This window comes from Astyanax mexicanus, chromosome 3, assembly GCF_023375975.1.
Source record: "Astyanax mexicanus isolate ESR-SI-001 chromosome 3, AstMex3_surface, whole genome shotgun sequence".
Lineage (NCBI taxonomy): Eukaryota > Metazoa > Chordata > Actinopteri > Characiformes > Acestrorhamphidae > Astyanax > Astyanax mexicanus.
This window is the reverse complement of record NC_064410.1, coordinates 34638051-34653560: the sequence shown is the minus strand read 5'-3', so window position 1 is coordinate 34653560 and position 15510 is coordinate 34638051. Positions and strand designations below refer to the sequence as shown.

General features: G+C 38.5%; 1 protein-coding gene across 1 annotated transcript; it reads right to left on the bottom strand.

Moving 5' to 3' along the window:
• Positions 1-1543: 1543 nt before the first annotated feature.
• On the bottom strand, positions 1544-12506 carry chtopa (chromatin target of PRMT1a). The gene is made up of 6 exons (XM_007254725.4): positions 12226-12506; positions 10398-10488; positions 7879-8029; positions 5188-5368; positions 3655-3792; positions 1544-2412 (listed from the first exon to the last, which is right to left on the bottom strand). Exons 2-6 carry the CDS (start codon positions 10460-10462, stop codon positions 2213-2215), a joined length of 735 nt encoding a protein of 244 aa, XP_007254787.1. The 5' UTR covers positions 10463-10488; positions 12226-12506; the 3' UTR covers positions 1544-2212.
• Positions 12507-15510: the final 3004 nt, after the last annotated feature.

Genomic DNA, 15510 nt, shown 5'->3' with positions numbered 1-15510 from the left:
TTAATTGTATTTCATGATAAAGTTTATGGTAAGAGAGTGTGGACAAGCAGCAAATGCTATTTTTTCAGTGTTCTAAGTGTTTTTTTTTATTAAGGTTTTTACTTATCTTTACAAATCTTGCTTTTGCACTTGTGTCAGTGAACAAAACACTATGCTTCATAATAAAATGTATTTTAAAGTTATTTTGTGCACACAATTATGTAATTTCCTGGGGAAAGAAATGGCACAGATTCTGCAAAATATGCAAAACAAATGTAAAACTATTCACACTCATTACTCAGGTAAAAGTAGATACTAGGGTTTTAAATACTTCTGTAGAAGTTTAAGTATCAACTCAAGCTTTTTACTTAAGTAAAAGAGTTATAGTACTGGTTTCAAAATTACTTAAAGTATTAAAGTTATTTAAAGGAAAAATGCCACAGGGGCCCTTTATTGCACTACTCTCCCTCCCCTAAACCGATTTTTCTAAAAGCCATAGTGACTGATATATTAAAATGTCAATGTAAAAAAAATTGGGATGCACTTTGCTGCCTGTTTCAGCTATTAATGCCTAAATTAAAGAAGCTTAGTCATGACATTTCACTTGAATCTCTGCCACAGATTATCTTCATAATAGGCTACACCCATCTGTTATGTTCTTGCTTAGAGTGTGTCCTGATGTGTGCAGGTGTGATGGATCCACCAAGGATGGAGAAACCAATAGGGTGTCATAATGGTACTGTATACTTCTCTTCACTCTTTCTGGATGAAATGATTTAACTGGATAAGGTTTTTTCGAACGATGATCAAAAAGGAATTAAAGAACTGATAAGTTGAATCAGTGCTGGAAGCAGGGACATCACTAAAAAGTGCAGGGCACTGGGCCTCCAAGACCAGGGTTGATAAATAGACTACTGGTTTAGGCAAGGTTGGACTGAAATGCCTGTTAGTGTTTCCACCTCATGTAAGCATGGATTTAGAACTATACGTCAATGCCCTCAATCAGCAAAAATAAAATCAACATACATTTCAGTCAAACCTCAAAATCGCATTTAGTTCTTATGCTTCCCTCTGATTGTTCTGGAGACAAATCTACAATACTTCTCTACTATAAGCAGCTTCATGGGAAGAAGAAAAAATAAACACCACACACAGACACACACTAGCAGAGGTTTAAAATGTAGTGCCTGCTTTGGACATTTTTGCCAGTTGTCAGAGAGAAAAGCATTTACAGAGATGGTGAATAAATAATAAAAAAAAAAACCATTCCTGAGAACTGAGTCACTTATACGCAGGACAAACACAGAAGCTGCAGCCGATTATGGGGCCAATACCAGGAAAAAACAGTCACCAAACAAAATAGCAACAAGAAGGTGCTCAGCATTAAAGACTACCATTTAAATCTCCCTACAAAAACTTCAGCAAATCTAACTAAAAACAGTACACACAAAATACATGTTCAGTCCCATTAACAAGTTTAAAAAAAAATTAAATAAAACCTAATGCAAAAGTGAATAGTGTAGTGGTTTGCTGTTTACTTTAAAGGTCAAGCACAGGTACAAAGTTTGTGGTCCATCGAGGCCAAGATTTATTAAAAGGCAAAGAAGTAAAAATGGACATGGGCTACAATAGACTTCAAGATATTTTGTAAAAATTTTAACATAAAGAAGCAAAAGTAGTTACATGACCCTCTATAAAAATTCTACCTTTAAAATTACAATGAAATATAAAGGGGAGGGGAAAGACATTCGTAGGACATTGTAGGGACAGCTTGCATCAAGACAAAACAGTTGTGTTTTTAACTCATTTCTTTAGTCCAGTTGAAACGAGCTCCCAGGGCCTCCGCTGTCAAGTTGAGTTTCAAAATCATAAGATCTGCAAAGTTCTCATTCAAAGGGCATGAGAAGATTACTTAAATATTTAAAACAATTTCACATTACAGAAAGCTAATTTCCCCATCTCTTTCTCACCGATTAACATTTTTCACCAAGGGTTTGAGCAAAACTACTGGGTCTACTCAGTGCAATTCTGCTCGAATTACGTTCTTGGTCATTGATTTATCGGTATTGGAGAGCTTTACACATTTGTGGAACCTTATGTTGAACATTCAGAGGAAAGGAAGGTGGGAAGGGGTAGCCTTGAATGTTGGCAGACAAAAATATATCAGTCTATTTATTTGCAGATTTATATGGGCCCTGTTCTCGTCCTCTTCCATCCCTGAGCACTGCTGTCATCACTCCATACTTTCAGGGTCTGCTTGAGCCATATATGCATCCAGCTCAGCATCCAAGTGGCCCTTGGTCTTGGACATGTAGGCGTCCAGCTGATTGTCCAGTTGCTCCCTTGTAACGACAGGACGACCGGCTCCTCTTCCTCTGCCCCGTCCGCGCCCCCTTGCAACGAAACCTCCACGACCCCGCAGGCCACCACGTCCTGAAAGAGATGGAATACAAACCAGTTATGCTCAATTGTGTTCCAAATAAAGTTTAGTACATGTAACAGAATCTGTTTATACCCTTTTCCATTATTAAGTCGTTTTACTAAAAGAACACAGATTATCTAAAATGTGGGCACAGTTATTGTTAATGCATTAAAAAACATTCTCTGCAATGCAGTAAGACACTAATCATCCATAAATCCATACTTTGTAATGCTTAGACGTCTTTATCCCTTAGACATTTGTTACTGTACTATTAAGACCAAAGACTTCTGATTGACCTCATTATGAAGTGTGCCTCGTTCAAAAAGCAATCAAAAAGCAATCAAAATTAGAAATGACTTCTGAGATAATCAATGAGTGATCTGTTATCAAGTCTTTCAGTTTTGTTTCCATATATGGACTAGGGAGTAAACATCATAAGATTAAACAGATTGTTAAACTCCAATATAAACATTTTAAAAAGTGCTCTAAATTCATGAGATTCACTTTTTTGTTAAATTATAAACTGCATTCAGACACACCACAACAAATAACAAATCCCATGTTGGTATGAGTTTTCCCCAGCAGGGGGTGCTATTTTAATATGATTAACAATCCCAATTCTTTACATTCTTATAATATTGAACCTGTTTTCATAAAAGATAATTTGTAACAAAAAAATAACCTAAAGCCACAATTCATGTTAAGATACAACATGTAATATCTACAGAAGGTTCTCTAAAAGAGTTAATGACTTGTTTAAAATGCTTACTTATTATTTGGCATAGTTTTAGGTTACATAGAAACTATTTGCAGAGCATGCAATTTTTTGATGCACACTAAGCCTGATGCATAAACGGTATATGAAATCAATAATCTGAAAAAGGTCCTTTGACCTGAGATTTTTTCAAAGGAAAAACTGAAGCTCCATACTGACATGGTGATAAAACAGGCAAAACAGGGGCTGTGTTTCAGTAGCTCCGTCTTTTTGTGTGTTTTTTTAAGGTATTTTTTTTTACCTTTATTTATTGCAGAATTTCTCTCTGGGGTCAAATAAAGTATCTTTAATCATAGCCCGAATGAATTTCGGCTTCATCGGACATGATAGTCAGACTGACCAATCTCTGCTGAGCCCCACTGAGTAGCAGACCATGAGCAACATATGAGAAAGATGGGAGGACAACAGCTCATCTTTGAAGCAGAACACAAAAGCTTTAATGATGAGCAACAAACCGAATATAAAACTAATCCTTTACCTCTAGGTCCAGGTGCTCCACGTCCAGCTCCACGGCCAATCTGAAGTGCTCCTCTACCAGGGCCTCCTCCACGTTGGCGCATGCCTCTGCGAAGCCCAATACGCCCAGGACCACCCCGGCCCTTCAGCTGGCCCACACCTATAAAACATAGCTGAATGTTTATTCCTGTCTTATTTTTTGTGTATTGGTAGTATGAGGCTTCACTCTATACATCTATACTCTAAAATGCTTAGTAGTCAGTGAACAGCTGATAGAACAGCTGATGAAACAGTAATGAAAGGGCCAGCTGTCACTCCCCTTCATCAAATAGTACATTTTAAAACAGGTGTGGCATCTTTGGTCTTGTTAACAGAACAGCACGAGCATCTTAACATGGAGAATGGAAATTCTGACAGTCACAAACATGCAAAGCTTCAAATATGAACTTAATATGAAAACAGTCTGATTCACAGTAGGAGGAATCTAATCTCTAAAAGGACATTTACAGCACAGTGCATACCAAGAAATAAATTGTCCTTGGAACCAACAGTGACTGAGATATTTATCGCTACAGCGACAAGTTATGTCAGCAGCTTGAAAAAGCTTGGAGGAGGGAAAGAGGAAGGAGGAAGAGAAGAAGGAAAAAAAAAAAGAAAAGAAAAGAATTCTGCAAAAGACAAGTAGATTTTATAAACGTCTCCCTGTACCCAAGGTTGCTGATAAGAAAAGAACACTGGAAAAAAACTGGAACAGTAACTATGAAGCCGGAGTACAGGAGATCAGTCTTAATTTGATAGCATTTACATACATCAATGGTTACAAGACCAGAATTCAGGGGAAAACAGGTGCGCAAACAGCCTTTAATTACTTCATCATTCCAGACAGTCCTCACACTGCCATTGTTATACTGGCAGTGCAAAGCAGGCAAATGTAAAGCTGAACAATTTATTATTAATTAGCAAAAAAAAAAAAGAGCTGGGTCTGACTAATGAATGATTTAAAACAATGAAGAGACGACTTACAAATGAGTTTTATATGTAGATGGATGATCACAAGCCATCAAACCAAGCTGAACTGCTTGAATTTTTGCACCAGGAGTGGCATAAAATTATCCAAAAGCAGTGTGTAAGACTGGTGGAGGAAAACATGCCAAGATGCATGAAAATCGCGTTTAAAATGCAGGGTTATTCCACCAAATATTGATTTCTGAACTCATAAAACTTTATGAATATGAACTTGTTTTCTTTGCATTATTTGAGGTCTGAAAGCTCTGCATCTTTGTTATTTAAGTTATTTCTCATTTTCTGCAAATAAATGCTTTAAATTACATTTTTATTTGGAATTTGGGAGACATGTCATTAGTTTATAGAATAAGATAATGCTTATTTTACTCAAACATACCTATAAGTAGCAAAATCAGAGAAACTGATTCAGAAACTGAAGGTGTCTAATTTTTTTCCAGAATTGTTCATGTATGAGAGCCTATCTTTATACAGAACAGGGCAGTAAGACATGATACAGAATGATAGGTTGATTACACATTGACCTCCTCACCTCTAAGCGACAGCGCTCCTCTCATTATGCCACCTCTTCCTCGTCCCCTCAGGCCTCGTGCGGCTCCACGCATTCCTCCCATGACAAAGCCCCGGCCTGCTGGGCCGCCCCGCATCAATGAGCCGACTGGTCGACCCAACCTGGCCTGAATGTTGCTCTTCCCCAGTCGCTGCTTCAGACTCTGCAGATTAATAAAAACTATACTTTAATAATGATAAATATATAGTAACGCAATACTTTTCCAGGGGAACTAGCATTGCTATTTCGTCTGCTATATTTAAATAAAATAGCCCACTTCTAGTATTAAGTTAGCTTTAGCTTTGTACTGAAGATTTGAGGACAAATTCAGCAAATAAATAATGCCAAATATTCTTATAGCAGATTTCAGTCCTTTTTGTTATACTCTAAAATATATTTTGATTGGTCTACATGTGAATCAGGCACTAGGTGCTGTTGGGGTTGGAACCCAAAGCACTGTCTGTTCACGTGGCAGCCATATTTGCATTGCTGTAGGGCAGTCATTATCAAATCACAAGTGTTTGCAGCATTTAGCTTAAGTGGTGAAAAAAAATGTTTGGCCTAATCAGGCTATTGCCCCTGTGCAGATCTCCACTTCAAGGGAATGCTTGCCCACTAGAGTGTTACCATTATCGTCTTGTGGTATAACCAACAATGTGCCTGGCCCTGTTTAGGTAAAGGATAGGACCAATATAGGAAACTACCTAACGAACATTTTGTGAAAATTTATGTCGTATGCTCAAAAACCCTTTTTTGTGTTTGTTTAACCTGCAAACACAGGTGTCAATTTTCCTTCGGAGATTAATTTGATTGTATGACTTTCCTTTATTTGCCTAAAGAGACAGGGTTTTTAAGCTGAAACTGAAATAATTTGACTGCAATGATTTATTTGTATTGACAAGGATACTTACAGAAAGATAACTAAAGTCCAAATTGTAAAAAAAAGCCTATTGTATATTGCTACATTAGAATTAGGGCTGGACCCGAATATTCGGGTATTCGGATATTCGTTCGTTGAGTAGGTATTCGGTTTTTAATTTTGGTATTCGGATATTCGTTTTTTTTCTCCTTTCCAGAGTTCCACCTCACTCTAACCACTTCTGTTCTCGCGGGTCCCGTCAGAATATCTTGCGCGCGGGACAGAACTGAACTGTTATTGGCTGGAGCGGGAGTTTAATCCAGACGATGCGGGAGCAAATTAATAAATAGTTAAGAAAACTGTAATAATTGTAAAAAAAAAAACCTAAAGAAAACTCTCAACGCGCAGGATGGACCGACACACACACACACACACACCGATGGTGTTTGGACTGGGGTAAGGAACGGGACCACACTATTCAGCGCTGCTGTTTTAATAAATATATAAGTAAATTTGAAGCATTAAATGTAGTTTATTTAATTTATATTAGGAACGTGGGGCGGGAGCGGCAGAAATGTGTATGTGGCGGGCGGGCGCGGGATTAAAAGAAGCAATTTTTTTGCGGCGCGGTAACGAGACAGAAACGCGGGAGCGTGGAAGAGTGGGTTTAAAAATCAGTCTCGCGCAGACCTCTATTATACATGATAAAAAAATTGCAGGCTCTTCGAAACTGATTTATATAATAAAACGTAAGGGGTAATGTGGCAACAGTAGGGGCTAAATCGGTTACAAAAGCCTGGCCTACAAAAATGATGTCTGAACGAATTTCCTCTTATCTAATATAATTTAAAATGGTTTAAAAATATAAAATAATTTCTAAGCAAACGAAATATTTAATATTGAGCTTATAGCCCAAGTGCAAAAATACAAAATCAGTAATACGGCTATGCCCTGCACAATGCTTAAACCGAAATAGACCAAGTACAATAACGTCATTAACAATGACTTTCCTCTACTCTAATATAATTTAACATGGTTTAAAAATATAAAATAATTTCTAAGCAAACGAAATATTTAATATTGAGCTTATAGCCTAAGTGCAAAAATACAAAATCAGTAATATGGCTATGCCCTGCACAATCCTTTAACCGAAATAGACCAAGTACAGTTTACAATGACTGTCCTCTAATATAATCAACAATGTTTAAGAATATAAAATACTTCCTGAACAAACGTTTTTTTTGTTTGTTTTTTTAAGCAAATAACCTAAGTGTGAAAACACAAACAGCAATTTACTGGGCTGGCTTGCGCAGCGGAGAAACCGTGCAGCAGCCTCCTAGCCTGCTTACGCAGCGGATAAGCCGCGGTGTAGGGCAGCAGAAATTCCGGGATGAAAACACAAAGAAATCTGGGCTAAAAACACAGAAAAAATATGGGGTGAAAACACAAAAATCCGGGATAAAAACACCAAAAATCCGGGGTGAATATGTCTCGTCGGTCAGAGCAAATTGAACATTTTTCAGTGGATTAAAGGGGCCGTGATTTGCTTTTTTTTTTTTGTTTTTTTTTACCTCTTTTTTAAAAAACGAATATTCGAATATTCGCTTCGAATCAGTGCCGAATATCCGGAGCTCAAAAAACGCTATTCGGGCCAGCCCTAATTAGAATCAATGCAAAAATGCATCTGGGGTAACAAAATTTGTCTAGATGCCCATCACTGACCTACTTCTTAAAGTCAACAGTCTACATTTATCTTTACCTTTTTTTTTTGCCCCTAATCTACCTCGTCTCACTTTCCATATACCCCTCGTTACCTGTTTGTGCTGCAGGGCGGCCTGCACCGAGGGCCTGTTCTCCATCTGCTGGGCGAGTCGTCGGTTCCGCGCGCTGGCCATGTGCTGCTGCTGCATTGTGGCCCGGATGCTGACGGGGGTCGGCTGCTTGTTCTTCATCATGTTTGTGAAGCTTGTGGAACACAACCCAGGGGGCAGGGAGCAAAGAAAAGGGAGAGAGAAAGGGGACGGGAGAGGAAGAGAAGAGGGAGGAGAGGGGATACGGAGGAAACCAGGTTTCGAAATCAAATCATCACACACACCATGGACGCAGCCACAGGGCTCAGCCTGTGGCAATTCAGTGAATGCCCGTTTTCAGCCACTTGTGTTTGTTTTTCTGATACTCTCTCTTTTTAAGTTCATGATACACCCCAGCATTTCAGCAGATCAGGCAAAACTATGCAAAAGGCCTATTTAACTTCCAAAGTTGAAGAAAATAGACTCTTACTTTTAATAAAGGTTTTAACATGCTCTCGTTGACTTGAAGAATGTTAATGTAATGGTTACTTTGCAGCAAGATTAGACAAATGTTCTTGATAAAGGTAAAGAGGAGGGTGGGAATATGGTGTTTATTCAAGCTGAGTCTACAGTAATAATAAAATTAATTTTTAAAAGATAAATACAGGTCCTAGCCAGATATATGATATGCTTTCCTGTAAAAATCACTAAATTCTGCATCTATATATACACACATCTTCGAAGTGAGTGAGGGCATGCTAAAAACAGTATTGAATCATGGAAAGAGAGTACACAGCAGAGTAAAAAAGAGGAAGAAGGGGTCAAAGAAAGAAAGCAGAGAGGGTTCCAGTGATTGCCACTTACGGACCCGTTACCCAGTTCTGGTGTTCGTGGTCCAGGGCTAAAGGGTTGTCTAGGCAACCCAGCCACTTACAGCCCAGACCGTGACCTTGTACACTTCCTCACAAGAGAAAGAAGGGAAAGGGGAGGTAAGGGGAGAAACGGTCACGTCCAGGCACGGACTGGGCACCTTTTTTGATAGAGAAAGAAGAGACAGATGTTGAAAAGAAAAGAATGAAAGCATAGGGTGTTCAGCTAAGAGAGAGTGTGTGTGTGAGAGGGCAAAAAAAAAAATTTGGAGCCCCATCCACTCTAATAATCTCCCATGATTTCACTCCTATGTTCTGGAGGAGGAGTTTTGACTGCAGTGCATTCACATACAGGCAGCTTACCTTACCAGTATTACCAACACTCTCCCCTTAGGGTGTGTACTGCTCACTCAAGACGACCAGCACAATGCTGTTGTCAATTACCATATTTAGCAATGATTTGGTGATGAAATTAAAGGAAAATCCCTTTTTATAGGTGATAACAGGTGAAAATCTGGTGACTTCTAAAACATTTCACAAACTACTCATGCCAGGTGTAAGGGTAACAAATCCTGAGAAAACATGACTTACACTCTCTGTATACAGCAGACGTGCGTTACTGATGAACTTGGTTTTCGCCATCTCTTAACAGGAACAAATATCTGGAGTACCAAACACAGAGCACCCTTTTTAAAATAGCTTAAGCCATGAGCCAGTAGCACCTGTTCAGTTACCAGTTGTTATTGCACCATCGCTTTACCTTTATTTTGTATTCATTCAAACTCTTCTGGAGAACTGGAGTGACTCTGTCCACTAATCCAACTTATACAGCTTGTCAAACAACTGTTACTGAAATCATGGTCACAAAGTAAAAGCAATCACTTTCTTCCTGCATGAGAACAGCCCATACGCACTCACTCACTTGTGGAGAAGACAGAGAAGGACTAGTCAGGTAACCTACCTCTCTACTACATGTCTGTAGACCAGTCAGTGACTATAGTTTTAACTCGAGCATGCATTAGGCATGTCTTCATTTATCCACTGCAACCCTGCTATATCCCTCCCTTTGTAGCTGTAGGCAGATTGAATTGACGTTCTCCAACACCTGAGAAACAGGGGCTCTTTGGTTTTTGTTTATGTATCGCACCAATACACAAACTTTACACTTATTAAATGAGCCCTTTTGAGCTAAATTCCCAGCCCTGTTTGCTAAGGTCTTTTCCATTGCTCTGAAAGCTCTGGTCCCTTTAGCTAGAGTTCCTACTGAAACCACAGCCAGCTGAGAGGTCTTGATGGTTGACGCTTCTGCCAGCCACGCTTCAATAATGAACCCTCTCGCAAAGTCACTTAGATCTTCTCCTCTTGCCATCTTGATCCAAAAAAAGGACTATAAACCGTGCAGTAGTAGTGATTCAGCACTTTTCTGTAATCTTCTGCATTTTGCTCTGTTTCTTCCCTGGTTAATTTAATTTTCCTTTAATTTGTCACCTATCTGTATCACTGATCGTGTTGAGTGAGCAGCACACGCTCTGCGAGCAGTCTAGCGTCCGTGCCTGGTCTGGTATCTCCCCTCATTGACTTCCATAGAACAACACGGCTCTCTGCTTCATGCCTTAAGTATGTTTTCTCCCCCCGGGCTTGAGATAATGCTGTCAGGATGCGTTGGACCCTCACCGCTCATTCAGGGACACCTTGGTGGTGCTTTTCAGCACGACTTTTTGTGAAGAGGGGGAAGTCATTTTTCTTCAGGCTTGCTTGTTTGTTCCTGTGGGAAGAGATTGGAGAAAAATGTATATTACAACAGAGAAAAATGTACTACACGTTAAGTAACATTTTATTATAATAGGTAAAACTTAATGGATCTGCGTGGTAGTAGAATAGGACTACGGGGATTGGTCTGATGGACCAATGTATTTATTGTATGCTGGAAAAGGATCAAGCTACACTGACCAAAGAAATTAAAAATGAACTTCTCAAAAAAAAAAAAATTATAGTTAAAATACTTTGTTGTTGAAAGCTAGATTCTAAGGCAAATATATGTTTAGTTTTATAAACCAGGGTATCTAATCTCTCTCCAAGTTATAAATGTGCATGTTGACATCAACTTTGGAGAAATGGGCATTGGCCCAGAATTCATACATAGGTGCATTTAGGGTATTAAAGCTATAATGACTATGATGCTGCAAAATGTATTCCTATATTTAAAAATATAAATTATATAGAATTTTTGCACCAGGAGTGGTATGAAGTTATGCAAAAGCAGTGTGCAAGACTGGTGAAGGAGAACATACCAAGATGCATAAAAACGTATTAAAAACCAGGGTTATTCCAAATACTGACTTCTGAACTCTTAAAACTTTGATGATATGATATGTTTTCTTTGCCTTATTTGAGTTTTTTGTTATTTCAGCCATTTCTAATTTCCTGCAAATAACTAAATGCTCTAAATTATTTTTTATTTGGAATTTGGGAAAAAATGTTGTTAGTAGTTTACATAATTAATTAATTTATTTTACTCAAACATACCTCTAAACAGAAAAATCAGAGATACTAATTATTTTGAAGTGGTCTTATTTTTTTCCCCAGAGCTGTGTGTGTGTGTGTGACTGTAAATATATCAATTTTTTTGCCATTTTATATGATCTAAACTAAGTTAAGCCAAACCCGAGAACATTCTTTTTTGCGAAAACAGGTCACTCAACCCACATTTTTAAACAAATATCAAACAAATATCAAAAGTCAAATATCAGAAAGGCTTTAATGACTTAGTAAAAACAACACATCTAACCAAGGTTAGCTTAGCTGGCTAGCATTAATTTATTACTTCTAGACTCCATGAATTAAGTAACTTGCAGGGCAGGGTCTCTAACATGGTACATCTTCAGCAATAAAAACACGTTATCTACTCAACCCAGCTAGCTCAGTAAGCGTTAGCTAGGTTAAGAATCCTTAATTGGTTATTTCACAGAAATTACATTATTTCCGGATATTCCGTCTCCAGACACAGAAGGAAAAAACGAGATCAGCTTAACAGCTGTTAGCTAGCCCGAGGTTAGCTAGTTAGCGCGAGCTCTCGTGAGTGGGGTCGAGCCTCCTTAAAAAGTTGTAACGTTAGTTAACTTAGCGGAGTTAATTAGCCCTAATTTAATTATTCACTTTAAAATGAAGAGATGTAGTCTAAAAGGGGATTAATAAAGACATATAACTTAGCCGTCAGCAATCACTTTTAGGATGGAGCTAATCATTAGCTAGCGTTAGCTAATTTGCTTGGTGCTATATTGCTACTCTATTAGCACTAGTGAGCTAAAGCTAAATGACTTGCTATATGGAAAATATGCTAACATCAGCTCGTCTAGCTAGCCTCATTAATCAGGGCTGTCTGACCGAGCTACCAAACCCCAGATTACAGTTAACCTACCTCTATTTAAAATAGTGAGCTAGTTAAAGTGAACACTTCAGATACTGAGCGCTATATCCCCGTCGCTGAGTAAACAGGACTTACTGTGATCCAGTAGTTGTAGTTTGTCAGTCTGAGAGACCAGTGTTGGTTTATTCACAGCTTCGGCTAACAGGTTAAGGTTAATCTACTCAGACGCTGTTACTTTAATGATCTACTCGAACTCTTTCCTCCGAGGTCTCGCTGCTGCGGTTCCTCCTCTATTCTTCTAATAAAATACAACTTTTAAAACAAGATAAATACAGAAAAGCGGCGATTTTACGCCTTAAATACACAAATCAACCTACTCTCTCCTCCTTCCACACAAAATGGAGCTGCTGCGGGAAATGGAGGCTGTTAACTCCGCCTACAGAGAAGGCCACAGAATTTTTTACAACCTGAGATGTCTCAATCAGAGCCGGTGTTCTGTCGATTTTAATAACCTTGCCAAACTATGCTACCTTAGTGTATATTTAAATGTAATATACTAAATATTAGAACATGCTCGCAGCACCTCGGTATGATATTTAAAAAGCCTAATCACTGTATCAGGATAAAGTTAAGAGATAGATAGATAGATAGATAGATAGATAGATAGATAGATAGATAGATAGATAGATAGATAGATAGATAGATAGATAGATAGATAGATAGATAGATAGATAGATAGATAGATAGATAGATAGATAGATAGATAGATAGATAGATAGATAGATAGATACTTTATTGATCCCCGGGGGGAAATTCTTGGCATCCAGCAGCAGGTTACACAATACACAAGGTTAAAAAAGATAAAATATAAAATATAAAGATACATATAAATACAATCAAATAAGAAATAGAATATACAGTGTAAATGTACAGTCTTCGTGTGTGTGTGTGTAATTGAGATGGAGAATGTAGGTAGTGCAGTTGAACACAATAGACAGTGAACACCAGTTGATGTGCATAATGTGAGGATGACTGATGCCAGCCAAACAGAAAGTGCAAATACAGTTATATAATAATTTAAATTAAATTAAGCAGTGCAAAAGATACGTAAACAGTGCAAAAGATACGTAAACAGTAGATGAATTAACTAGTGAATGAACTACTAGTGCAAAATATGGTAGAACTATAAAAAGTGTTCTAGGCATCAGCAAGTCTGAGAGTGTGTCCATAGCTGGGGGTGTGTCCATGGTGTGGCCAGAGTGGCCGGAATGAAAAAGTTTCACAGAGTCTTTAGTTTGCTGTGCTGAGAGGAGTTGAACAGTCTTATGGCCTGAGGAACAAAAGACTTTCGGAGTCTGTCTGTGGAGCAGGACTGGGACAGCAGTCTGCCGCTGAATGAGCTCCTCTGCCTGGTGATGGTGCTGTGCAGAGGGTGGTGAACATTGTCCATGATGTTCAGCAGCTTACTGAGGGCTCTCCTCTCTGCCAGTGGTGTTAAGGACTCCAGCTCTAATCCCAGCACAGAACCAGCTTTCCTCACCAGCCTGTCCAGTCGTCCAGCATCCCTCTTGCTGATGCTGCCTCCCCAGCACACTACAGTGTAAAAGAGGACGCTGGCTACCCCAGACTGGTAGAACATCAGGAGGAGTTTCTGGCAGATGTTGAAAGCCCTGAGCCTTCTGAGGAAGTACAGTCTGCTCTGAGCCTTCCTGTAGAGGGAGTCAGTGTTCACTGACCAGTCCAGCCTGTCGTCCAGGTGCACACCAAGGTATTTGTAGGATTTGACCACCTCCACGTCGACCCCCTCGATGGAGATTGGCTGCTGAGCAGAGGGCCTGGACCTCCTGAAGTCTATGCACATCTCCTTGGTTTTGGAGATGTTCAGCTGCAGATGGTTCATCATCTTAATTGCAGTTAAGGCAATATAGGTAATTAGAAATATTTGTATAGTTTTTAAAGTTTTTTTATTATTATATTTTTATCATTATTTTTCACACGGTTTTAACACTCAAGCAAACGATGATAGTAAGTCTAGACTGTAAAATGCACCCTAAAAAAATCTCAGAAAAAAAAACAGTAAAAAAAAAAAATAGCGCATGCGCAGAACTGCTAAGTATCACAAATAGACGGCCAGCACAACTAGACAGAACACCCGTTTATGGCGAGCCTGCTCACTTCCTGTTAAATCGGAGTGAACGGAGCTAAACGGCTTAACATGTAATTAAAAACAGTAACTGCTTGTCCAGGATATTCCTTTAATTTTGAAAAGTATTAATGAATTTTAAATATATCGCTATAAAGCAAATAAAACTTAGCTGTGTTTCCATTTACATGCGCTGCATTGCTACTACTGTGAGCTAACTGGTTGGTGGGCTGATGCTGAAAGTTTAAAAGGCTTAATGGTTTAAACATTGTGTTTTACGTTAAAACATTTGAATTAATTATTTTTTTTGGTATGAAAATGCTAAAAAAATATATATATTTTTTTTTACTCAATTGCTCAATACGACCCCATTCGTTTTGGACTCACTCCGTAGTACCCCCTGGTGGTGTGAAAAACCCGGAACATATTATAAAGTGGGTCCCCTCTACATGTTCTCCGTCTCGAGCAGGTCGTCTGTTAACTATCTCAGCTCACCCCCTGCCGCTGTGCTAAAAGCATTGCAGATTACAAGTTGTATGACAAAACGTAATTCATATGATGTGGTCTATTAGATTCTGTGTTATTATTTACTACCAGTAAACAGAAACACACCTTTTCCAAACAGAACTACAAGGTCTGCCGCGCCGATGACGTCGCTGTCGTTCAGTCCGCGTAGGGCTGCCGGCGAGCTCTGGGATTTGTAGTATGTTGAACGTTTTAGCTCTGTGGCTCAGCAAATATTGTGCTCGTTTATCGAGTATGGTCTGGCTGCTAGGGAAGTCCATTCCTGCCACCTATTATAAATAAAAAAATCAGCACATTTTTTTGAGATATTAAGTCATTATTTTGAGATATCTCAAAAAACAATGAGCTTTCTCACAATAACGACTTACTATCTCAAAATAATTATTTACTATCTCAATGAGATAGTGGTTAACTTCCATAGGCTGCAGACCTCCACTGTGAGGTTCTCAGCAGTCTGGGACCCACCGCCACTGTGGATAGAAAAATGATGCGCACAAACATGGAGTTCTTTTTTTTTTTAAGAATCAGTGATTGCAAGAAAGCAGATTCATTAGTTTAATGCTGTTTTTAATAACATTTGTTTAAATTAAGTATCCTTTTATCCTTTTTTGCCCTAACAGTTAATGACAAATTTCATAAGCGTAGTATTATACATTTTTACACTTAAATTCCACAAAGCTAGCAAGTTATCTGGCTAATTAAATATGCATATTTTATTTCTTAAAACTCTGAATAATATTACTATATGAAAA

Bases quoted from the DNA above. Each gene is read 5' to 3' on its own strand.
- chtopa (XM_007254725.4), bottom strand. From the start codon at position 10,462: ATGACTTCCCCCTCTTCACAAAAAGTCGTGCTGAAAAGCACCACCAAG. The intron at 3,793-5,187 runs GTGAGGAGGTCA...TATGTTTTATAG, and splicing joins AGGAGCGCTGTCGCTTAGAG to GTGTGGGCCAGCTGAAGGGC. The intron at 2,413-3,654 runs GTAAAGGATTAG...CATCTCTTTCAG, and splicing joins TGGAGCACCTGGACCTAGAG to GACGTGGTGGCCTGCGGGGT.